The sequence below is a fragment of the Sus scrofa genome, chromosome 8, assembly GCF_054392235.1.
Source record: "Sus scrofa isolate SSC_HxYL_T2T_F1_AM1 chromosome 8, Sscrofa_HxYL_maternal_Yorkshire_Landrace_v2.0, whole genome shotgun sequence".
NCBI lineage: Eukaryota > Metazoa > Chordata > Mammalia > Artiodactyla > Suidae > Sus > Sus scrofa.
Genome location: NC_139390.1, coordinates 54,444,520 through 54,470,762, shown reverse-complemented (window position 1 = coordinate 54,470,762; position 26,243 = coordinate 54,444,520). Strand labels below are relative to the sequence as shown.

The window sequence follows — 26,243 nt, the reverse complement described above, 5'->3', positions numbered from 1 at the left end:
AAGGGTATACCAACAAAATGGACACTTCAAAAAAAAAGTATGAATTTCCAGTGAGATACAACCTATTTAGATTTCAGCATGAAGGAATAAATAAATAATCACGACAAACCTAAAACTATTCAGTAGACCAAAATTTTAATTGCAAAGAATTTCCAAATGGAAAAATTTCTGGATTTGATAACTCAACAGGTAATGCCAACTTAAAAAACAAAACAAAACAAAAACTATAAATACTCCACAATTATATACAAAGTTTGAAGAGGAGTAAAAAATATCAAGACTTTTTATGAGACCAATATTATGCAATAACAAAAGCAAGCAAAGACACTAGAAATTAAAAATTAAGAAAAAAACACAAAATTACAAACCAATATTTTAATAAATACTGATTCAATAGTACTCAACAAAATAATAGAAATGTGAATTCAAAAGTTCACTCAAAGAATTATAGGGAGTTCCTGTCATGGCACAGCAGAAACGAATCAGACTAGGAACCACAAGGTTGCAGATTTGATCCCTGGCCTCAATCGGTGGGTTAAGGATCCGGCATTTCTGTGAGTTGTGGTGTAGGGTCACAGACACGGCTCAGATCTGGCATTGCTGTGGCTCTGGCGTAGGCCAGCAGCTATAGTTCTGATTAGACCCCTAGCCTGGGAACCTCCATATGCTGTGGGTGCAGCCCTCAAAAGCCAAAAAAAAAATTATAGAACAAAAATAATTTAGAATTTTTTTATGAAATCAGGGGGTTGATTAGTAATTTAAAAAATTAAGTGCATATACAGAGTTAAGATCATAGTACAGAATTATATTAAATGAAATAGATACATAGAAATATTAAGTACCATTACATGATTGATATACTCAAACCAGGGATTGACAGTAATTACCAAAGTGTAATAAAGATCATGTAAGAAAAACACAGTTATCATTGTGATCAATAGTAGAAGTCTCTATATTTAAAAAAAAATTTAAGAATGAACACTCTCATAATTTGCATTAAACTTAATACTTGATTTTTTTAACCAAATGAGCAAAGAAATAAAAAGCCACTGAAACCAGAAAATGTGGAGTAATGATCTCTGTTCAAATGTGACAGGGACATTCACATTAAAAAAAATAAAAAATAAACACAGAAATTATTTTAAAAAAATACAAAATGAAGAATAAAAGAAAAATTGGTTTGTATATACTAACAGAAATAATCAAAAACATTATGAAAATATATTTTCTTCCATATTAGAATCAAAGAGAATAAAATAGTAAGTTTTAATAAAGGTAGTGAAACATTTTTATGATGAAGATCATAAAATGTTGATGGAAAACAACATAGAAAACATTTTAAAAAATGAACACGTATTCTATGTTCCTGAATGGGAATAGTTAACATTAATTTTCAACACTACCCAAGTTGATCAATAGATTCAAAGCAAACTCTTTCAAAAATCCAAACAATTTTGACGAAAATATAAAAGCTCCTTCTAAAATGTATCTTAAATATCAAAAAACACTAAATATCCTAAATATCCTGGGAAAGAAAGTGGAGAGTTGGAGGCATGACATTTCCTGATTTTAAAACCTACTACAAAGACAAAGTAAACAGAGGTATCACTAAATACAACACGCAGAAAGGAAGAGAATAGTGCATCAGCATGGAGAGCAGAGATAAAAGCTCTCATATTTATGGAATTTGATTGCACAATAATTTCTTGGATATGAAAGCAAAAGCTCAGTAGACTAAAGAAGTAGGTTCATCTTAAAGGGAAGTTTAGAGCAATGCAGGTCTATCGCAAAAAACAGGGAAATTATCAAGTAAGCAAGCTAACCTCCCACCCAAATGAATTAGAAAAACAAACAAAACCTAAAGTCGTCAAAGGAAATAATGAGGATCAGAAAGGAAATAACTAAAACAGATTTAAAAAATAGGAGTTCTCATGGTGGATCTGTGGATTAAGAACCTGATATAGTGTCCATGAGGATGTGGGTTTGATCCCTGGCTTTGATCAGTGAGTTAAAGAACTGACAGTGTCACAAGCAACAGATTAGAGGGCATATGCAGCTTAGATCCTGCATGGCTGTTACTGTGGTGTATATATAGGCTGGCAGCTGCAGCTCCAATTTGACCCCTACAAACAAAAGTGCAGAACCAGATGCCTTCACAAAAGAATTCTACCAAACATACAGAGAAGAACTTACACTAATATTTCTCAAATGCTTCCAAAAAATTGACAAGGAGGAATCACTCCCAAAGACAGTCTATAAACTCACCATCACCTTGATACCAAAACCAGTCTATGATACCACAGAGAAAAAAAAAATCACAGGTCAATATCTTTGATGAATAGATACAAAAGTTCTGCACAAACTACTAGTAAATAGAATCCAACAGCACATAAAAAGATCATATACCGCAACCAAGAGGGACTCATCTCAACTTCACAAGCATAGTTTAACATACACAAAGCAATGAATGAGATACATACAACACATAAGTAAAGACAAAAACCATATGGCCATCCAGTTAGATGCAGAAAAAGCACTGGATAAAATTCAAAAAACTCTCATGTGAAACTCTTTTACCACATGGGTATAGAGGAACAGAACATAATAGAAGTTAGCTAGGACAACCTCACAGCCAATACAATATGCAACAGTGAAAAACTAAAAGCCTTCCCACCTAATAGGGTATAAGACAAAGATCTCCAATCTCACCTATTTTCCTCAACATGGTATTGGAATTCCTCAGCACAGCAAACAAAGACAAAGAAATAAAAGTATCAAAATTGGAAAAGGAATTCCCGTTATGGCACAGTGGAAACCAATTCAACTAGGAACCATGAGGTTGTGGGTTCGATCTCTGGCCTCATCCAGCGGGTTAAGGATTCGGCGTTGCTGTGAGCTGTGGTGTAGGTCACAGACACAGCTCGGATCTGGTGCTGCTGTGGCTCCAGCTTAGGCTGGCAGCTATAGCTCCAATTCGACCCCTAGCCTGGGAACCTCCATATGTAGCAGGTGCAGCTCTAAAAAGAAAAAAAAAAAAAAAAAAAAAGAATTCATTATGTTAAAATGGGAAAACATAAGTTCGTGTTGTGGCACAATGGAACCAACCAGGAACCATGAGGTTGCAGGTTTGATCCCTGGCCTCGCTCAGGGGTTAACGTATCCGCTGCTGCAGTGAGCTCTGGTGTAGGTTGCAGACACGGCTTAGATCCCGTGTTGCTGGGGCTGTGGTGTAGGCCAGCAGCTGTAGCTCCAATTTGATACCTAGCCTGGGAACTTTCATATGCCCTGGGTTCTGTCCCTAAAAAGCAAGTAAATAAATAAATAAATAAATAAATAATAAAGAAAGGAGTTCCCATTGTGGCTCAGTGGTTAACGAACCCGACTAGTACCCATGAGGATGTGGCTTTGATCCTGGCTTCGCTCAGTGGGTTAAGTATCTGGCGTTACTGTGAGCTATGGTGTAGGTTGCAGACACAGCTTGGATCCCACATTGCTGTGGCTGTGGTGTAGGCTGGCAGCTGTAGCTCCGATTAGACCCCTAGCCTGGGAACCTCCATATGCCATGGGTGTGGCCCTGAAAAAACAAATAAATAAAAATAAATAAATAAATAGAAATAAATAAATAAATGGGAAAGCAAACCAAAGCAATCTATAGATTTAATGCGATCACTGTTGAATTACCCATGACATTTTCATGGAACTAAAACAGATAATTCTAAAATTTAAAGGGGATCATAAAAGTCCCTGGATTGCCAAAACAATCCTGAGGGAAAATAATAAATCAGGAGGCAGAACCCTCACAGGCTTCAGAAAATAACAAAACTACAGTCATCAAAATAGTGTGGGCACATAAACAGATGTACAGATCAATAGGACACCTACACACCTATGGTCAATGATTCTTTGACAAGGCAAAAATATATAATGGGGAAAGCATGTATCTTCAGCAAGGAGAGCTGTGAAAGTTGGGCTGCTGCATGTAAATCAATGAGATTAAAAGACATCCTCACACCATGCACAAAAATAAACTCAAAATGGCTTAAAGCCTTAAATGCAATAAAATACATCATCAGACTCCTAGAAGAAATTATATTCTTTGACATGAATCATACAATTTTTTATTATTCATGTATAGTGGATTCACAATGTTCCTTCGATTTCTGCTGTAGAGCAAAGTGACCCAGTCACACATGTATGTACATTTATTCTTTTTCATATTATCTTTCATCATGTTCTAACCCAAGGGACTAGGCACAGTTCCCCACACTGTACTGTAAGACCCCATCACCCATTCATTCCAACTGTAACAGACTGCATCTGCCAACCCCAAACTCATCTGTCCCACTCCTTCCCACCACCCCCTGAAAACCACAAGTCTGCTCTCCACGTCCATTATCTGTTTCTGCGCTACAGACAGGATCATCTGTGCCATATTTTAGATTCCACATACTTACATGCCATATGGTATTTGTCTTTCTCTGACTTACTTCACTTAGTCTCAGAATCTCTAGTTGCATCCATGTGGCTGCAAATGGCATTATCTTGTCCTTTTTATGGCTGTGTAGTATTCTAACACATATATGTACAATTTCTTTCTGACATATTCATCTGTCGATGGACATTTAGGTTGTTTCTATGTCTTATATATTGCGAATAGTGTTGCAATTAACATAGGAGTGGATGTATCTTTTTCAATGAAAGTTTTGTCTGGATATATGCCCAAGAGTGGTATTGCTGGATCATAAAGTCATTCTATATATAGTTTTCTGAGGAACTTCTGTACTTTTTTCCATAATGGTTATATCAGTGTCCATTCCAACCAACAGTGAAGGAGGGTTTCATTTTCTGGGAGTTCCTGCCATGGCACAGCGGAAATGAATCCAACTAGGAACCATGAGGTTGCAGGTTCGATCCCTGGCCTCAGCAGGTTAAGGATCTGGCTTTGTTGTGAGCAGTGGTGTAGGTCACAGACGCAGCTCAGATCTGGTGTTGCTGTGGCTGTGGTATAGACGGGCAGCTACAACTCTGATTCAACCCCCAGCCTGGGAACCTCCATATGCTGCAGGCGGCCCTAAAAAAAGGCCATTTTCTCCACACCATCTCCAGCATTCGCTACTTGTAGGTTTGTTAATGATGGCCATTCTGACTAGTGTGAGGTGGTACCTCACTGTGGTTTGGATTTACATTTCGCCACTAATCAGTGATGTTGAGCATTTTTTCACAGGTCTACTGGCTAACCATATGTTTTCACTGCAGAAATGTCTACTTAGGCCCATTTTTCAATTCAGTTGTTTCTTTCTGTTGTTGAGTTTATGAGTTGTTTGTCTATTTGGAAAGTTAGGCCCTCATCTCTTGCATCGTTTGCAAAAATTTTCTCCTATGCTGTGGTCTGTCTTTTCCTTTTTAAATGGTTTCTTTGCTATGCAAAAGCTTTTGAGTTTAATTAGGTCCCACTGTTCTATTTTGTTTTTATTGACCTTACTCTAGGAGATGAATCAGACAAGATGTTGCTGTGATTAATGTCAAAGAGCAAAGAGTGCTCTGCCTGTCTTCGTTTAGGACTTTTATAGTATCTGGCCTTATCTGTAGGTCTTTAATACATTGAGTTTATTTTTGTATATGGTTTTAGATGGTGTTTTAATTTCATTCTTTTCCATGTAGCTGTCCAGTTGTCCTAGCACCAGTTATAGAAGACTGTCTTTATTCCACTTTATGTTCTTGCCTCCTTTGTCACAGATTTGTTGACCATAGGTGCTTGGGTTTATTTCTGGGCTTTTACCCCATTGCATTGAAGCATATTTCTGTTTTGGTGCAAGTACCATACTGTTATGGTAACAGCAGCTTTGTAATATAGTTGGAAGTCTGGGAACTTGATTCGTCCATTTCCATCTTTTTCTTTTTCAATATTACTTCGGCAGTTTGAGGTCTTTTGTGTTTTCATACACATTTTAAAATATTTTGTTCTCTTCCATGAAGAGTGTTCTTGGTAATTTGATGAGGATTGCATTGAATCTCTAGACTGCCTTGGGTAGTACAGTCATTTTGATACTACTGATTCTTCCAATCCAAGAGCATGGTGTATCTTTCCTTCTGTTTGTATCATCTATGTTTCTTTTCAACAGTGTCTTATAGTTTTCAGAATAAAGTTCTTTCGTCTCTTTAGTTAAGTATATTCCTAGGTATTTTATTCTTTCGGTGCAGTGATAAATGGGATGGTTTCCCTAATTCCTCCTTCTGATATTTCATTGTTAATACATAGAAATGCAATTGATTTCTAGGTGCTAATGAACAACCAATGAACCACTGAGGAAATTCAAAAGATACTCAGAGACAAATGACAATGAAGATACAATAATCCATAACCTACTGGGACACAGTTAAAGCAGTTCTTAAAACCAAAAGGTGGTTCTTTGGAAGGATAAACAAAATTGATAAACCTTTAGCCGGGCTCATCAAGAAAAGGGAGAGGGTTCAATCAATAAAATTAGTAATGTAAAAGGAGAAGTTTCTACTGACACCACAGAAATAAAAGGGGTAATAAGAGAACACTATGAGCAAGTACAAATAAAATGGACAACCTAGAAGCAAGGGACAAATTTGTAAGAAATTCTTACCAAAATACAACTGACCAAGACTGAATCATGATGAAATAGAAAAGATGATTTTCCACACACACAAAAAATTACAGTCCAATATCACTGATGAACATAGATGTGAAAATCCTCAACAAAATATTGGCAAACCACATCCATATATATTTCAAGGATTATACACCATGATCAAGTGTGATATATCAAGAATAATATCCACAAATCAGTGTGATACACCACATCACCAAACTGAAAAATAAACACTCTATGATCATCTCAATAGATCCAGAGAAAGCTTTTGACGAAATCCAACACTCATTTCTTTTTTTTTTTTTTTTTTTTTGTGTGTTTTTGCCTTTTCTAGGGCCACTCTCACGGCATATGGAGGTTCCCAAGCTAGGGGTCTAATCAGAGCTGTAGCCACCGGCCTACGCCACAGCCACAACAATGCTTTCAGAAGATCTCAGCTTTCCCAAAGGGTAAGAAAATCTCCACAAACCTGGGTATGAAAAAAGAGAAAGAGAGAGAGAAAAGCCTCAGGATGGGAGTAGATCCCCTGGGTGTTGGGGAGAGCTGTGAAAGAGGAAAGTTTTCTGCACACAGGCAAGGCCCCTCACTGCAACTCCCCAACACTCATTTCTGATAAAAACACTCCAGAAAGTGGACATATAGGGATCCTAACTCAATATAGTAACAGATATATATGACAAACCCAAGGCTAACACCACTCTCAATGGTGATATACTGAAAGCATTTCCACTAAGATCAGGAAGACGACAGGATGTCTTTACCACTACTGTTCAACATAGTTTTGGAGGTCCTAGCAGTGGCAATCAGAAAAGAAAAAGAAATGAAAGGAATCCGAATTGAAAAAGAAGTAAAGGAGTTTCCATCGTGGCGCAGTGGTTAACAAATTCGACTAGGAACCATGAGGTTGCAGGTTCGGTTCCTGGCCTTGCTCAGTGGGTTAAGGATCCAGCGTTGCCGTGAACTGTGGTGTAGGTCACAGATGTGGCTCAGATCCCGTGTTGCTGTGGCTCTGGTGTAGGCCAGTGGCTACAGCTCTGATTCGACCCCTAGCCGGGGAACCTCCATATGTCACAGGAGTGGCCCTAAAAAAAGGCAAAAAGATAAAACAAAAAAAAAGAAAAAGAAAAAAGTAAAAGAAGTAAAAGTGTCACTGTTTGCAGATGGCAAACAAACTGTACGTAGAAAACCCTAAAGACACTACCGGAAAACTACCAGAACTCATCAATGAATTTGCAAAGCTGCAGCATATAATGTTTTCTTATGTCAGTCTTCCAAGGAAATAGAAATAAAAACAAAAGCCAAAAACAAAACAAAACAACAACAAAAAAAAACAGAGAGACAAAGAGAGAGAGATCTAATCACACTTACAGGCCTTTGCAAAGCAAAGCAAAGCAAAGCAAAGCAAACCATGTTAAAAAATAATAAACATTTGCTAGTCTTCTCTCGGGGAAGCAGAGGAAAGGAAGGGTATCCCTTTGCTAAATGCTGATAAAATTAAATTTTTAACATGTCTTATAATCTACCCATCATCATGGAGGCCAGTAGGGAAATATAAAAGCTCAACATGAAATTTTAAACAGTGATTCCAAGAGACTATAAAAGACATGGTTGCATAGGCACAACTTATGATCGCCATTTCCGTGGAATGAGGATACCTGGCTGTTCTACCTCTGGAGAGGAGAAAGTGGATGTTATACAGCAGAGATACTAAGAAATTCCATCTTGATAAATGAGGTTTTGATACATACGAAGTGGTTGCCTACATATGAGGAAAAAATAAAATAAGCTGCCTGATTCAAAACTGGAAAGCTGGAGGTCAGGGGCAACAAGGTGAAGAAGCAGGACATGGAACACGCTTTCTCTGACAAATATATCAAAATACATGACAATTATCTCCACAGTGATCAGAGAACATCTACTGAATGCTATCAGAAGATCTCAGCTTTCCCAAAGGATAAGAAAATCTCCACAAACCTGGGTATGAAAAAAGAAAAAGAGAGAGAGAAAAGCCTCAGGATGGGAGTAGAGCCCCTGAGTGTTGGGGAGAGCTGTGAAAGAGGAAAGTTTTCTGCACACAGGCAAGGCCCCTCACTGCAAGAGACCAGCTGGGACAGAGAAGGAGCTTCAGAGTCTCAGGAAACTGTAGCAACCAGTTTATAGAGGGCAAATGGAGAATACCTACAAGGTTCCTTGGTACTATTACCCAGCACACCACAGCCAGATTTGCTGAGCCTCCGAGGTGAGCCAGAGCAGGGTGCTGAGACTAAAGCTTCCAAGGTCAGATCCTAGAGAAACGAGGGGTTGGTTGTGAGGCGTCAAACTGAGATAGCTAGGGTAGAAAGCATCATAATCGAAGGAGATCAGGAAAAAGCCTGGGCCTGACAGAGAGGACTGGTGCCTTTGTTGGAGGGCAAGAAGAGAAGGCAGGGGTAGGAAAACCAGAGGTGCTTCTTTCTCCATACACAGGCTCTCAAGCCACAGGACACCACATGCTTGAGCTCTGGGGGCTGGTGATGCCACCACTGTCATCTCTGTCTCCAGGGGTTGGAGCAGACCTGCAATGAGGTACTCCTGAGCAAGCGATGGTCACTGCTGCCACCACCCCCACATGCCCAAAACTGTGATCAGGCACCAACCCCTCTGGCCCTTCCCCAGGAGTGCACACAGCTCCACTCCCAGTGCTGCCACTCTCAGGGGGCCTGTAACTGCCTCTGACTCCCTGAGAACTTGTATGGCCCACCACCACTGCTGAAGCACCAACCACTGCTCTTGACTCTCCAGGCGATTTTTACGGTGCTGCTGCCCCTGCACCTAATGAGACCAGGCAGCACCCTTGCCCCTATAACTGACATACCCATGATTGAGGCAGGTTCTAGAACAGTGCCAACAGTGTCCTCTGGGTACACACACAATGAGGAAAAGGTGACACAACAGGGCGGATTCACAGTGAACAGCTCAAGCAGAGGATTACTCAGTGGCTCTTTTCTCAGGTGGACTGCTGCAAACCCCCCTACCTCACACTGCAGATCAGATTCACAGTTCTGAAACAGTTCCTACTCCAACAACAGGGAGCAGACAGGGCAGTGAAAAAAAAAAAAAAAGAGCACACAGAAAGCTTTGCTCAGTCAGGTCAATACAATCTCAAGTACACTGCCTATCAAGAGGATAAAAGCAATAATATGCTGTGGAGAGCTGACAGGCTGCCTAAAATCATAATGAATTGACAGCCACCAATCACAGGTCACAGGTCACAGCCCTGACCACCAGGGGGGCAAAACCCAGTTCTAACCACCAGTGGGACGGTACCAGTTCCTCCAACCAGGAAGCCTGCATGAGCTGCTGGGCCCAACTCACCCACCAGAAAGAAGGCAGACACCAAAAACCAGAGGAATTCAATCCCCGCAGTCTGTGGAAAGAAGGCCACAGCAGAGAAAATTACACAAAATGAAACAACCAAGAAATATGCTTCAAAGTAACAAGATAAAAACTGCAAAACCAATTCAATGAGGGGAACTAGGCAACCAACCTATAAAAGAATAATGATAGTTAGAATGATCTAATATCTCAGGAAAAGAATGGATACACAGATCAAGAAGTTACAAAAAATGTTTAACAGAAAAAGATAGAATATTTAAGGAACAACAAACAAAAATGAATAATACAATAACCAAAAGGAAAACTACACTAGAAGGAATCAATAGCACAATAGCTGAGGCAGAGATGAATTAGTGAGGTGGAAGACAGAGGAGTGGAAATCAATGCCATGGAAAAGAATAAAAAGAAATGAGGATTGTCTATGACACAACACTAAATGTACCAACATTCACATCACAGGGATCCAGGACAAAAGAAAGGGCCTGAGAAAATATGTGAAGAGATTATAGCTGTAAACTTCCCTAATAGGGGAAAGGAAACACTCAGTTAAGTAGAGCAAGCACAGAAAGCACCATACATGATAAACTCAAGGAGAATCACATCAAGACACATATTAATCCAATTGACAAAATTTAAATACTGGGGAAAAACAGTAAAAGCCACAAGAGAAAAGCAATAAATAGCACAAAAGGTAATTCCCATAAAGTTATTAGCTGATTTTTCAACAGAAACTCTATAGGCCATGGCAAGATATAGTCATACTGATGAAAGTGAAAAACCTTTAAACAAGATTACTCTACCCAGCAAGGCTCTCATTCATATTTAACAAAGAAACTCAAAACATTACAGACAAGCAAAAGCTCAAAGAATTCAGCACCACCAAGCCAGCTTTACAGCAAATGCTAAAGGAACTTCTTAGGTGAAAAGCAAGAAAACCCAAAAGTAGAAACTTCTTGATCAATGAGAAAGCTCACCAGTAAAGGCAAACATAAAATAAAAATAGGGATTCATCCACAGACAAATATGATATCAAAACAAGAAATCATTGGAAGAGGAGGGAATGAATGTGGAATATTAAAAATGCATTTGAAATTAAAATTCTTAAAAACAATTTTACATACAACTATAATAATGCTGAATGTTTTTTCCTACCAAAAAAGGATATAATTAAGTGTATTTGAGGGCTACATTTAGGAAGGTGCATTATGCTTTGATAAAGTTATTTAGTCTGAACCTTCTAGGGTCATTTTTGAAGTTTCCTTGGGATTGGACATTTAAAAGCAGAAAGCATATACTATCTGTCCCCACTGCTCCTGGAATTTTGGCACCAAATTCCAGTGTTTCCACAACCCTCCTCACTCACTTCTGATTAGATGAAGAAACAGAACTTGAAAGAAAAGCTTAACAAAGAGTTACTTAGAGGAGTTCCTGCCATACAACAGCGGAAACAGATTTGACTGGGAACAATGAGGTTGCAGGTTTGATCCCTGGCCTCGCTCAGTGGGTTAAGGATTTGGCAGTGCCGGGAGCTGTGGTGTGGGTTGCAGACGTGGCTCGGATCTGGTGTGGCTGTGGCTGTGGCATAGGCCAGTAGCAACAGCTCCGATTAGACCCCTCGCCTGGGAACCTCCATATGCTGGAGATGAGGCACTAAAAAGATGGGGAAAAAAAAAAGGTTACTTAGAAATGTGCACAGCCTTTCCTAGAACTCAAAATACATGGAAAAACAGCCAGGTAAGACTTCCCATTGTGGCTCAGAGGAAATGAATCTGACCAGTATCCATGAGGACAGGACATGGGTTCAATCCCTCACCTCACTCAGTGGGCTAAGGATCTGGCATTGCTGTGGGCTGTGGTGTAGGTCTTGGACCAGGCTTGGATCCCTTGTTGCTGTGGCTGTGGCAGCTACACCTCTGATTCAACCCATAGCATGGGAACCACCACATGCCCTGGGTGCAGCCCTAAAAAGACAAAAAAAAAAAAAAAAAAAAAAAAAAAGAACAGCAGGACATACAGGTCCTCACAGGTCAAGACCAGGATTCTGGCTCTCCATGTGGATGAGAGAGAGAATCTTTAATGGTAAAGGAGAACACATGGAGGTTTAAGGAACACAAGATTTAGGCAGCAGATGTCACTCTAAGACAGCAACAAAAAATAAACCTGTGTTTCTCAAAAAACAGTGCCATTGAAGCAGATCTTCCCAAAGCATACTGTAAGGTTCTTCCTCTGCCATCTGCTTCATCCATGCACACATACCTAGCTGTATGGCTATTGTCTCCATTCCCTTCACATCCCAAGGATCTTTTTTTGCTCCAACAAGGGAACCAGGTCTGGCTTATAGATAACATATTCTGTTCATTTGAAAGGAAAACATAAGTTTTCCTGGAGATTCACCAAAATCCAATCTAGGATTGGACTCAGGTGAAAGAGATGGCATTTGGGAATGTTAGAACATTCTAGATATTAATTTCTCCACATATTGTCCTTTGAAAGCACATTTAAGACCCTAAGTGACAGGTAAAAGTCAGTTCCTCTGTTCCCCGCCTAAGTACTACTGAGTCAAAAGTAAAGGATACAAAACTGATTTTAAGATGCAGGCAGCACTCTCTTATACATATGACCTTCCAGAACTGCAAATAATTTAAAGTGAAGGATGCAGATTTCCTCAAGTAGGAGTTCAGTTAGAATGACGATGCATCATTATGAAGCCTTTGTAACTGTACCCACAAACTCTCAATTATTCCTAAAATGTTGGGGTATGAAAATCTATTATACGATCAAGAAAACGGCAGCAGACATTCTGCAAATGGAGGATCCCACACCCAGTGGGGAGAAAAGGAATTCTAGAAGGAAGAGGTTCTCACCCAAGGAGACCAGGTGCTTATAGATCTCTATCATCACATCTCTGTACAATTCCCGTTGACGAAGGTCCAAACATTCCCACTCCTCTGGAGAGAAATCGATGGCCACATCCTCGATTGTCAGCAGTCCCTGAAATGAAAAGGGCACATTCCATGTGGCCACAGGTGAGTTCATTATGTGACTCAGGATGAAAACAGCAAGTCAGAAGAAATGGTTTTGATTTTTTTAATGTCTTGAAACATTCAATAATACATATTTGAAACAGTACTATTTTCTACCATATTTCTAACTCCCTGAAAAGGGGATGACAAGGGATCCATAGAACTGCTATAACAAGGTGAACCTCCATAGAACAGTAATTAGAAAATGATGATTAATATTCCCACAGACACAGGCATTTTTGAGTGTTTATACTAGATAACATCTGTGTATTTCTCAGAGGGAAAATCCACAGTGAGGTAGAAATAGACCTCTTAATTCTGAATGAGTATGTAAGTACACTAGAGAGGCTATCAAAACTGATTCCCATCGTGGAATGGTGGTTAACGAATCTGACTAGGAACCATGAGGTTGTGGGTTCGATCCCTGCCCTTGCTCAGTGGGTTAAGGATCCGGCGTTGCCGTGAGCTGTGGTGTAGGTCACAGATTCGGCTCAGATCCCGCGTTGCTGTGGCTCTGGCATAGGCCGGCAGCTACAGCTCCGAATGGACCCCTAGCCTGGGAAACCTCCATATGCCATGGAAGCAGCCACAGGAAAGGCAGAAAGACAAAAAAAAAAAGAAAAAAAAAAAAAAGAGTCAGCCTTTCTTAACAACATGGAGAATAATTTCTACTTTTTTTTTTTCCAGAGCTTTATGAGGGATTCAAGCCTACTAAGCTCACCTATTTATCTGTTCATTTTCTTTCTTTCTTTTTTAATTATTATTTTTGTCTTTTCTAGGGCCACACTCAAGGCATATGGAGGTTCCCAGGGTAGGGGTCTAATCGGAGCTGTAGCTGCCAGCCTATGCCACAACAACGCCAGATCTGAGCCGTGCCTGCGACCTACACCATAGCACATGGCAATGCTGGATCCTTAACCCACTGAGCAAGGGCAGGGATCGAACCCGCAACCTCATGGTTCCTAGTCAGATTCGTTAACCAGTGAGCCACAACAGGACCTCCAATCTGTGCATTTTCTTAATCCTATTCCAAATAGAATATGCTGCATCCAGATGTAAAATAATCACTACATTTGCACCAGCTTCCCTCAAACCCCAACATGGAACCCATTCCAATGGGATCTTGCATACCAATGCCTTCCCATGTTGATGTCTCAACACTTGAAATGTAATGATTCACAGTAACAATTCATGCTCCACAGGGAGCCTGGATGCAGACAATGGTGAAAAGGCTCTGGGGCAGAGTGAGAGTATTTTTAACAGCTGATCATGACTATCCTGAGTGTACAAGAAAAAGGTATTTGAGAACAACCTCACTAGGCAAGAATATCAGAAGGAGAGAATTCATGATTCTTACATTCTCAATTCATGGCATTTCAGGAGGAAAAGCAGACACAGACTCTAATCTAGGACAGGACGGTTACCTGAGAAGCTGCCATTTCCTCCTCTTCTTCTTCCAGCTCTGGGTCACTTTCTCATCAATACTGTGTTGAGGAATCACATCAGCATCTTGAGAATACACCATCAAAGGTAAAAGCTCTTTCCCCTGTGCCCACCATGCCCACAAGCTGTACTTCCAAGACCAACTCTGAAATGCTGAAAAAGCCAAACTCTCCAGTCCTTTCAGAACTCTCTCAGAAAAGATTCAGAAACAATCACTTCCAACATGGAGAACAAAGTGAGTTTGTTCCTTGTTGGCTATATGTGTTCATCCCCATACAGATGTCCCAACATTCAGTTCACATAGGGTACAGGGGCCCGCACTGACTTTTCCCTTCCAAACCCCTGTGGAGCAGACTCTGTTGCCTCTCTTTGGGATAAAGTTTGGTCCGAACTCCCACAAACAATGCAGGAGCTCACATGCTCATGTCCCTGGCCTCACTATAGAATCATCTGGAGCTCTTAATAAAACAACACTGATGCTTCCTTAGGACCAAGAGACAGGGTCTCTGGGAACACACACGTGATGCTATTTCTTAATACTGGTCATGGGATCACATCAGGGTTGTATGAGGTTTTGCTCTAAGAATTCTTCCAAAATTACCATGAGTCTTAGGCCTTTTCATCCCATTCCCTCCCAGGGCCACAGGGATTCACAAAATTGTTTGCTGCATGACCACCTGTTTGCAGGTAAGGGAGCCTCCACCTTCAGAGACCAGGAGCTTGAAGCTGTTTCCATTATAGAGCAAATCTTTCTATTTTTTTGTGTGGCACCCAAAAGAGCCAAAGGGATCCTTAGAGAGGTGAACAAGCTGGAGGCATCTCACAACCTGACTTCACACTATATTGCAAAGCTTCAGTCACCAACACAAGCACTGGCAGAAAAACAAGTGCCCAGACCAGAGGAACACCAGAGAGCCAGAACTAAACCCTCATGGTGGGGGTCAGTTAACTTTGGACAAGGGGACAAGGACCTTGGGGAAGGACAGTCTCCACTGAAAACTGTGCTGGGAAACCTGGCCTCCTCTACCTACCACAGCTGTCTCTACCACACAGAAATCCAGCCAAAACCCCAGTTTTCCACATGGAGCCCCTCTTGTGTCCTCTGAAGACAGACACCCTCAGCAGTCAGTCCCACCCAGGAAGCTTCTCACCACGTTTCCTCAGTTCTCCTCCTAGGGTCACCTCGATCCTCTGGAAACCCAGCTCCCATCTGTGCAGACACAGCCCCCCCGCCATGTCCTGAAGCCAAAACCCCCAGAATCCAAAGACAGAGCTTTGATAGCAGAGAGGGGGGCCGGCTGGTCTCAGCTAAAGCCCAGGCAGTGCCAGAGTACACACAACTCTGCCTAGCTGCCAGCAGAGCCCTGCCAACCAGGCCCCTGCAGGCACCCTGGGTCACAGAGGAGGGCCTGCCCTCTCCCCACCCCCGACCCCACCTCCCCTCTGTGGGAAGTATAGGCCACGCCCCCTCCTCAGAGTCGCTGGACACAGCGCCCCCTCCTGGCAAAATGGCTGAATCCCTTCCACCTCCATTGAGGCACACGGAAATGGAGACAATATCCAACAACTTCTCCAAAAAGAGTTAAGGAATGATTCCTTGGCAACCATTTGGCATGAAATGAACACAGGCACAACTTTACAACTTACACTCAATTCACTCACAATTACTCATAGACAAACTGTAAAGGCAAAACTATTAAAATCATACTATACAGAAGAAAATCAACATGAGCTTGGGTTTGGACATGGTGCTCATGACCTTTCAGTTTTCACATGCAACACAAAAAGGCAGACCAGAAAGCAAAACAAGGAACACTGTGGACTTTATAAAATTAAAGATTTCTACTCGGTTGAGACCTTCATTTAGAAAGCCAACAGACAAGTATCACTCAACTATACTGCCTACTGCCCCTTCATACACCCACTGCATCCTATGCTTCCCTCTAGTTCCACCTCAAAGTACCTTCTATTTGTCATATTTGATAGGTTCACATTTATTCATATTTGATGACATATACAAAAAAAAACATTTAAGGTAAAAACAAGGGCTTATTCACTCCAGCATTAGTGACTTTCGTCAGTGAGAACAGACAAAACACATTCTGAGAGGTAGCAATACCTCAAGAATTAGGTCAGCATCCAAGCGGACCACTGAACTAGCTAGATGTCCTTGCCAAATTAACTTCTGAGATTCAGTTCTCAAGAATGGAAGGCACATGTCACAGCACCTGGCATTTAACACATTGACAATAAAATGAAAGACTATCTCATAAAACTTCAAAAGCTTGAGTTCCCTGGTGGCCCAAGATCCAGCATTGTCACTGCTGCATGTCAGGTCACTGCTATGGCACAGGTTCCATCCCTGGCCTGAGAACTCACACATGCCTAAGCAAAACCAAAAATCTCTCAAAAACTCTTAGAAAAAAAAAAAGCACTGATAATTTAACCTAAAAGCTGCTGTTTCATCAAAGCTGCCTAAATATTCATTGACAAGCAAAAGGCACTAAGTTACACAGTTCTTTCCAAGCCAATCTCCGTACCCACCAACACTACTTGTTATAAGAGCTATGGACTAAGACTGCAGGGACTTTTAAACCTTAACACTTTCAAATGGGTACCTGTGAGTAGGGTAAGGAAGATGGAGAATAAATGGGTCTTGAGGGGAGGTTTCAGAGAGTGGTCAGAGATTAGAAAATGAAGGCTGATGAAAGTTTTAAGAATCTTGCCTTGGGAGTTCCCGTGGTATCACAGCAGAAACCAACCTGACTATGAACCACAAGGTTGCAGGTTCGATCCTTGGCCTCCCTCAGTGGGTTAAAGATCTGCCATTGCCATGAGCTGTGGTGTAGGTCTTGAGTGGTGTGGCTGTGGCTTAGGCTGGCAGCTGTAGCACCAATATGACCCTGAGCCTGGGAACCTCCATATGCTGTGGGTGCGGACCTAAAAAGCAAAATAAATAAATAAGTAAAAATATAAATAAATATAAATTAAAAAAAAAAAAATCTTGTCTAGAGTTCCCATTGTGGCTCAAGGGTAACAAACCCAACCACCATCCATGAGGATGTGGGTTCTCCCTGGCCTCTCTCAGTGAGTTAAGGATTCAGTGTTGCCATGAACTAGATGCAGGTGGCAAAAGTGGCTTGGATCCTGTGTTGCAGGCCAGCAACTTAGCTCCGATTTGATGCCTAGCCTAGGAACTTCCCTATGCCCTGGGTGTGGCCCTAAAAAGAAAAAAAAAAAAAAAAAATTAAGAAAGGTTGTTTTTCTTGTTGTTGCTTTTGTTTTTTAGGGTCCTGCATGAAGGTTTTCAGGCTAGGGAGGTAGCCACTGATCTTCGCCAAAGCCATATCAAGGCTGAATCCTTAACCCACTGTGCAAGGCCGGGGTGGAAGGGGCAACATCAAGGATACTAGTCGGGTTCATTAACTGCTAAGCCAAAAGGGCATTTCCAGAACGGATGTACTGAAAATGGATTCTAGTACAATGCAAAGAAACTAACAAGGCACTCAAGCACAGGTGTTACTGTGCCCCCTTTTCCCAAGCATACCTGCAAACCAGTCTGCCCAATGTGTCAGGACCAAGTCATTAAGTAAACCAACAAGAAGTGCACAGAACCAGCTTGGCAGGCACTGCTACCGCCCCAATTCAAGCTACCCACGTCTCTTCCTGTATTAAAAGCATTTTCTACTACCATTATCTTCCAACTTAAAAACCTTCCATTGGTCCTTTATTACATTCAGAAGGTAAATGTCCAACCTTGGCTTGCATCCTAAATACTTGGGAAGACTGCAGGACCACATGCCCAGTTTCTAAGTCTGCAGTTGACGGGGCAGGCCTGAGGACGGTGGTTTGCGCAAAACAAACCTTAACAGGCCCAGCGAGGCAGGCAGTGTAGGATTCCCCGGCCAGCTTCCCCTCCTCCCCTTCCCTACACGGAAAGGCGATTCCCAAACTGTGGGCCACAGCACTACTTCACACATCTAACGCCGACCCCACCCCGGACCCCAGAGTTTGGAAAGACCCAGGGAAATGCAGCGAGGCCGGGGTCAGCTAAACCCCGGGCCCTTCCTCGTGACACCCACTCACCTGCAGCGGTTCACCCCCGCCCCGCCAGGAGCTAGGAGTCTAAGAGATAAAGACCCCGCCCCAAGCGGAGATCCCGGGATGCCCCGCGAGGTCTTCGCGTAGTGATTGGCGGCCCCCGACCCCGGAAGTGGGCGGGGCCAGCCTGTGCCGGCTCAGTGACAGAGGCGGGGCCCGAAAAGACCTGAACCAGAGGGTGGGTAGGAGGTGCTTCTGAAGTGGTCGGAGCTAAGTAGGCTTCTGCGGATCATCCGATTCCGGAGCAACATTTACCTGTTATTCCTGAGTAAATTGAGGATCCAAGTAAGGTCGTGGTCCCTGCGAAAAGCGTCACCGTTACCTCCTGCTTCTCACGACTTCCGGGATCCTGGTGAGCAGTGCGGGCGGGGCCGTTGTGTGCCCTGACCGCAGGATCCCTTGCTCATGGGGGTGTGAATGGGTGGATCTGCCCTATCCTAGGGTTTGGGCCCCGCCCTGAGTTCCCCAGACCTCTCCTGAGGAAGTGACAGAGGGTAAAAGTGGTCCAGGAAGGCAGTAAGGAAGCCCTGCAGCTGAGGAACTTGGCACCCAAGGAACAAGGACCTTAGTGCGACCCTCGGAAAGCAGGCAGGTACAGGAAGAAGACCAGGTGAAGAAGGCCTTGTTGAGGCTGAGCTGACTGGCCTGGAGCTGCTGCAAGATCTTTAAAGGAGAAGTTAGGATGTGGGCTTTATCACTGCAAAGGACATCCAGTGAAGCATTTTTAACCGTTGATGCAGTGTGTCGTGTTATGTAATATTTGAATTTTGAAAGGATGACAGGCAAGCAATGAGGTCCTGTTGTATAGCACAGGTAACTATATCCAATCACTTGTGATGAAACATGATGAAGGATAATATGAGAAAAAGAATGTATGTACATATATATATACATGGCGGGTCAATTTGCAGTACAGCAGAAATTGACAGAACATTGTAAATCAACTGCACTTTCATTTAAAAAATTAAAAGTAGAAAAAGAAAGGATGACCTGCTACAATTCAGGAGATAGTCTTTTGGTGCCTTCAGGAAGTCCAAGGATTGTGCCTGGTGGGCAGGCAAATACAGCTCTGAGACTCTTTAGCAGGTGTTACAGCTGTGGTTCCTAAACCTTCTGAATTGCTGATGACAGCAGCTTCCCTTCTTTTTGTTGTTCTTTTACTGTGGGGTGAGTGTGTGGTTTTAATTTATATGTGCTCCATGGTACAAAACAGGAGTCCCTATCAGAGTTCTGATGTACAAAACTTAAGACAGAAGCCCACTCCCCGTGACACTGAATCCTGAAAATCTGGCCCTGCTATGCAGGATACAGCAGAATTGAGCAGGATGGAGCCAGCCTACCTGCTACATCATTAGCTTGCAGTAAATTCTTCCTCTGGACCCATTGCTTTTAAGAATTACCATTGTGTTTCCTACAAGACAACTTCAGAAGTTATCTTGCTTTCGTCCTTAGCCCTCCTCTGTAAGAACTGAAAGTGTTCTATAGTTATCAGTGATTTAATTTCTGAGGAATGGAATATTTTTATGTGTTGCTCTCTGAGATGCTTTATAGTCTTGAGCTCTGGCTGGTCCAACTTGTTTTAGCATGTTGCTCATCCTCTCTTTCCCCTTTGCTACATATATGGGAAGACCTGCAAAGACACAACAAACCTTTACTCTGTAGTGTAAAACATGTATATATGTGGGCATGTCTCTGTGCATACATACATATGCACACTTATGATAACTAAGAATGCCTGTTTCTGTTTCCCACAGAAATGAGATTTAGAGGGAACACGACTAAATATCCTACCTTGTTTTGTACCATTTGTGAAGTTTAAAAAAAAAAAAAAAAAAAAAAAAAAAAAACTAAAATGCATGGCCTTTCTGTGCCACTTGAAATTAACTTTTTAAAGTGAAAAGGCCAAGGTTTGTTTTTTTTTTTTTGATAGTTATTTTTAGAATAGTTAAAATATTCTGTATGAAAATGATGATAAATCAAAGAAAGAATTTTATTTTATGCAGGTACTCTTTTCTCTTTTTAAAAAAAATTAGTAAACAGTAATTTTCAAAAGTCCCTGAAAGGAGATGAGAGAAACTTGGGAGGGAATGAATCCAAAGTTTGTTGAAAGGAGTGTGAGTTGTACAAACAGAGAAATACAAAGTGTTCTGATTAAGTAAGCTGAAGTGGGGATCTGTATGCTGCCTCCAGAGGTTAATAGAACATACAGTGAGGCCAAACAACTGAAACACTGCAGTTTGAAGCAGAGAAAGATTTATTGCAGAGCCAAGCAAGAATGAAAGTTTCTGGTACTCAAAAACCCCGAACTCCTCAGTGGTTTGGAGTGAGAAGTTTTTTATAGATAAAAGACAGGCTGAGGGCTGTAGGATATATGACTTTCTTCTGATCCGTTGGTAAGCTTCCAGGGAAATCTTTTGCTCGGCCTGAAGTTATCATCCTCCACGTGGGTGGGAACCTTAGTTCCTGCAGAATAATTGAAAGATATTGTTATGTATATTCCTTGAGGGAGAACCAGAACACTAACCCAAGACTGCACTGTTGTTTCTTGACTGAAAGGAGTCAAGAAACGGGAGTTTTGGCATTCCCTCTCTTCCCTGACTAGCAAAACCCATTCAGCAGAAATCTTTCTTCACTTTTTCATTTACAGATCACAAAAGCATTTTTTATTCCATTACCAAATATGTGGCTTAAATAGGGAGTTTATAACTTCTATTGTACCCTAGTGCTTGAGAACACATTTTGGAAAGCCCTTAGCTTTGTATCCCAACTGTATTTACTTAGCTGTGGGATTGTAGATTACTCTCATTTTCTTACTTCTTGTTTCCTCATCCCAAAATGGGCAAAATGATACTTAATTTCATAAAGTTCTTGGGAAAGCAATTTGCAGAGGCAGAACTTATTTCCTTCCTCCTTCTCTTCCTTTCTAACAGCTGTACTTTTTTGTCATTGTCTATTTTTTTTCTAAGACCGTACCCACTGCATATGAAAGTTCCCAGGCCAGGGGTTGACTAGGAGCTGTAGCTGCTAGCCTATACCACAGCCACAGCAACGCCAGATCACAGCCACATCTGCGACCTACACCAGCGCTCACGGCCATCCCAGATCCTTAACCCACTGAGCGAGGCCAGGGATTAAACCCGCATCGTCATGGATACTAATTGAGTTCGTTACTGCTGAACCATAATAGGAATGCCCTAACAGGTAAACTTCTAAAATAAAATTAATTATAAAGAATAAAAAAATAAAGAGGCTCAGACACAACAGAAACAGAACTCCAAAAATTACAATATGAGTAACACTCATTCACAACTCATTAAAGTGTTTAAACAGAAAACACTATTTTTAAAAGTAAGATTGCAAGTTTAGAACATTTATTTTTCAAAGCTGATCTTATTAAAACATTTTTTCCAAATGCTGAAGAATTGGAATTATTTTTGTTTTGGTTTACTTGTAGTAGTTGAACATTTCATGACATGGCTCAGTTTATACAAGTTCTATTTAGTTAAGCATAACAGAGTTGTGAAACACAAAGCTTTTTTCTACAGTGCACTCTGAAAGAAGAAAATAGTGTGCAAACTAACATAGTAACACATTCTCACAGGAAACATTACATTAAAAGTACAAAAAATTAGAACTATGTACCAAAATATTTTTTGCTCTTACTTAATACTAATTTTAAAACTTCGAAGAGTTCCTGTCGTGGCGCAGTGGTTAACGAATCCATCTAGGAACCATGAGATTGTGGGTTCGATCCTTGGCCTTGCTCAGTGGGTTAAGAATCCAGCGTTGCCGTGAGTTGCAGTGCAGGTCGCAGTCTCAGCTCGGATGCTGTGTTGCTGTGGTTGTGGCATAGGCCTACAGCTACAGCTCTGATTGGACCCCTAGCCTGGGAACCTCCATACGCTGTGGGAGCAGCCCAAGAAATGGCAAAAAAAAAAAAAAAAAACTTTGAAGAATATTATATGGCCACTTGCATAGCAAGTGCCACAAAATAGTTGATATAAGGTATATAAGAACTTGCAAAAAAAATAGAGTATTGTAATAATCTTAAAAGTGTCAAGTTAGGAGATGTTGTAGTTAGTTCTTGTGGATTCGTAGTGTACAATCAGATGGCATCCTTCTGGAGGACATTGATAGGACTTTTCTGCAGAGCAGTTGATAGGGGCCAGAGCCTCACATTATCAACCCCACTGTCTTACCAAGACTCCATGGTATACAATTGTATTATTTTATAATAGGATGATAGTTGATATAAAAAGAATCCATAACTAGAATCCAGTGTTCTTTCCAGGATCACTCTGGCCTCATGGAATCCAAGAATGGAAGATGGGATCTTGATCTGGAGTTTAGGAAGTGAAGTCATGTGGTGAAGTGAGAACAAAGAGAAGAAACAGAGAACTGAATTCAGGCTATAATGAGCTAAAACAAGGATCTAGTTATTGACAGAACTAGAATTCTTAATTTTTTTCTTTTGCCTCAGTCTCTGACATTGGTCTGCTCACACTATGTTTATCTAAAATTTGCTATTTTGTTCATCATGCATTATTTTGACGTTTATTTTTTTAATAGCATTAAGGAGTTCCCATGGGTATTGAGGGTTAAGGATCAGCATTGTCACTGCAGTGGTGACAGTTCAACCCCTGGCCTGGGAACTTCCCCATGCTGCAAGTGTAGCAGGAAAAAAAAAATGGCATTAAAACTGCTATTACTTATCTTGATTACTGATGTTTTGGACATAGTCTTTAATTTTGTGCCGTCATATTCTAGTCCTGGCCCTGGGAAGGAGAGTGAAGATGGTGAAGGTGATGCAGGTGCCTCATACCCCTGAGAGAAAAGTTATATTTCTTCCCCTTCTTTTTGAAATGAATACTTTGAAATTGAACAGCTTAAATCCTTCCTTGTCCTTTTTGGGGACTTAGTTACACCCTAAACACAATCACCCATAAGCTAAAGCTGAGCAGAATTGCCTGTGGGTTAAAGTTTATTAGCACATGATGTCTTTCAGGAACTTTCCTAGTTTGTTCTAATCTCTGACCAATATGCCCTTTTCACAAGTACTATTATTCTAGATGATAACCCAGAAGACCTCCATCATGTTCATTCTAAGATCTTCTGACTCCAGCTTTGATGACTAGGATTCCCCCAAAGAAACAAGAATGCATGTTTGTCCCAATCCTGATTCCTATCTGAAAAACTGTTTTTCTCCTTTTTGCTATAAAACTCCTTGCAATTCATTCTAAGGGGATGGGGGGGGGGGGCACAGTCTTTAAGGCATTAGCCTGCTTTGCCTCTCCTTTGCCTGGCAAAGCAATAAAGCTTTTTTTTTTTTTTTTTTTAACTCCTTTACCCAAAACTCTGTCTCTGCTTTTCAATTCAGCACCAGCAGACAGAGGCCAAATTCCATCAATAAAGGAACCAAAGCCTTCACCAGTTTCAGAGTTTGGAAAGGCCTGAGCCCAGAAAGCACCAATCACATTTACACCTTTTCTATGGTCCACTTCTCTCTACCCGCTCCATGGTCTCAAATTGGGGTGACACCATTACTTCTGTTGCCCTTCACCATCTTTTTTTTTTTTTTTTTTTTTTTTTTTTTTTGGTCATTTTAGTGCCACACCTGTGGTATATGGAAGTTCCCAGGCTAGGGGAATCAGAACTGCAGCTACCGGCCTACACCACAGCCACAGCAATGGGAGATCTGAGCTCTGTCTGTGACCTACACCACAGCTCATGGCAATGCCTTATCCTTAACCCACTAAGAGAGGCCAGGGATTGAACCCACATCCTCATGGATACTACTTGGGTTCCTTCCTTACTGATGAGCTACAATGGGAACTCCTGCCCTTTACCATCTTGATTAAACTCTACAACATTTCTTTTCCTTTGTGTCCTGAACATGTTAGAAATGGCAAAGAACTTTTATTAGAAAAATACAATCACCAAATCACACAGAACGGTAATGGTAAAGTTCAAAGGACACATATTTTGACACTCTTGGTCTCACCCTTGACCTTGCCAGTGAATAAAATAGGGCTTCACTCTCATGGATTTGTTCCAGTATGCCACTTTTAGCATACCTGCCACTGTTCGTTGAGTTTTTTACAATTTGGGAGTATCTTTGCCTTTCCTCTGGCAATCTTGAATGAAGTAAATCATCTGCAGTGGCAGAGTATAGCAGGGCTGATGTTTCTTAAATGTCCCAGTGAGGAGCAATGGAAACAAAGATGAGTACCATGCTATATCAATAGTCAGAACCTTTCTTATGCAAATAAGGACACCTAGGCACTCAAGTCACTGGGTGTTTTATTGAAAAATTACTGAAATTGTTTGAGTTGAAATCCATAACCATGTAATTACCTGACAATAGTATAGCTGGTTTTTAATTTTTTCTGTGAATGTGAGAATCTGTACTTGTAAAACGTAGGCTTGTATGCCCTAAGATGCATCTGAACTGAATAAAGTATTGGAGTTTTTTGGTGTAAATTACATAAAAAAGCACATACCTGTTTTAAACAAATATAATTGTTAAGAGCTCATGTTTCTACTGAAATGCCCTTGTGGAGAGGAATTATAATTCATCCAGAAAAATCATTTAGTTTCCTTCAAATATCCATTTTAAATAATAAAATAACACATTTCTTAAAATCTTTTGTTTGTATGTAAATTTGACTACAGTACATTTTATAAACACCTTGCATCCAAAAGACACTGTGAATAAGCTGTGAAAAGGAGACAAATTTTCAGCATTTCAGAACTTCTATTTCAAATTCTTTATGTATTAATCCCAACCTTTTATTTTGGCAAAATAGAGGGTAAGGGTTTATCGCTTTGAAGCAGAATATTATCTCAGGTAGTCAGTGTAGGAGTTTGGACATCCATGCATTCTTTGATATGGCCATGGATTAACATTTGTAGCTTAAAGGCTTCAGAGAATAACATCCCCATAGGCCTTGTTTACTATAAGGAGTGCACCTATGCTCAGAAGGACATTAATCCCTAACTCCCTGTGACTCAGTTTATGGGAAGAAAAGGACAAAGAAACTATGAGACTTACTGGACATTTCCACCCCTAAGACCCTATTGGACAGGACTGATATGGGTAACTGAGTAAGGCCAATGGGAGAAGACCACATCTCTCTGGACCCCACATTGGTACCCCCCCAACTAAGAGATTAAAAACCCCTATAGGACAATAGAGAAAGGGGGCTCTTCTCCCCTCTCCCAGCAGCTCTGGGAGCTATCTGCTTTCCTTTATTTTTATTTATTTATTTATTTTTGTCTTTTTGCCTTTTCTAGGGCCACTTCTGCAGCATATGGAGGTTCCCAGGCTAGGGGTCCAATTGGAACTCTTCCTGCCAGCCTACACCAGAGCCACAGCAACACGGGATCCAAGCCTCGCCTACAAGCTACACCACAGCTCAAGGCAACGCCAGATCCTTAACCCACTGAGCAAGGCCAGGGATCGAACCCACAACCTCATGGTTCCTAGTCGGATTCGTTAACCACTGCACCACGACGGGAACTCCTATCTGCTTTCCTTTAATAAAGACTTTGCTTGCTTGCTCCTGTGTGTGGAGTTCATTCTTCAACTGCCATGAACAAGAACCCAGACTCCAGTATCATCTTTCCAGTATCAGCTTCTCCCACTCTAGAATCTTTACAAACCAAGTATGTTTTCCCTATT

At 41.2% G+C, this 26,243-nt stretch overlaps 2 protein-coding genes and 2 long non-coding RNA genes across 24 annotated transcripts in view; 1 reads left to right on the top strand and 3 right to left on the bottom strand.

Moving 5' to 3' along the window:
* Positions 1 to 18,627, bottom strand: part of LOC100519853 (zinc finger protein 320) — a 74,572-nt gene extending 55,945 nt beyond the window's left edge. For 9 of the 10 annotated variants that reach the window (XR_014812528.1, XR_014812527.1, XR_014812530.1 and 6 more), the window contains exons 1-3: positions 18,548 to 18,627; positions 14,443 to 14,502; positions 12,860 to 12,986 (exon numbers count right to left, since the gene is read on the bottom strand). Coding sequence is in view for 3 of the 10 variants with exons in the window: in XM_084972197.1 (XP_084828323.1) it covers positions 12,860 to 12,986; positions 14,443 to 14,457 (142 nt within the window). In the remaining 7 variants the exon portion in view is untranslated. Of the gene's footprint in view, positions 1 to 12,859; positions 12,987 to 14,442; positions 14,528 to 18,547 lie in introns of all 10 variants that reach the window. The other variant, XR_014812531.1, reaches the window with a different exon arrangement.
* LOC146400475 (uncharacterized) lies at positions 5,409 to 11,991 on the bottom strand. Its single transcript, XR_014812543.1, has 2 exons — positions 7,693 to 11,991; positions 5,409 to 6,986 (listed from the first exon to the last, which is right to left on the bottom strand). It is a non-coding gene; the product is annotated as an uncharacterized LOC146400475 (long non-coding RNA).
* Positions 18,628 to 18,735: 108 nt separating the features above from the next.
* Positions 18,736 to 26,243, top strand: part of LOC102159863 (uncharacterized) — a 47,509-nt gene continuing 40,001 nt past the window's right edge. For 7 of the 11 annotated variants that reach the window (XR_014812535.1, XR_014812532.1, XR_014812533.1 and 4 more), the window contains exon 1: positions 18,736 to 18,914. This is a non-coding gene — a long non-coding RNA (uncharacterized LOC102159863). Of the gene's footprint in view, positions 19,376 to 26,243 lie in introns of all 11 variants that reach the window. The other 4 variants (XR_014812536.1, XR_014812539.1, XR_014812534.1 and 1 more) reach the window with 1 other exon arrangement.
* The window catches only part of APELA (apelin receptor early endogenous ligand), a 32,120-nt gene continuing 26,766 nt past the window's right edge, over positions 20,890 to 26,243 (bottom strand). The window contains exon 3 of one of the 2 annotated variants that reach the window (XM_013978711.3): positions 20,890 to 21,025. The gene's annotated coding sequence lies outside the window, so the exon portion shown is untranslated. Of the gene's footprint in view, positions 21,026 to 22,768; positions 22,902 to 26,243 lie in introns of those variants that run through there. The other variant, XM_084972253.1, reaches the window with a different exon arrangement.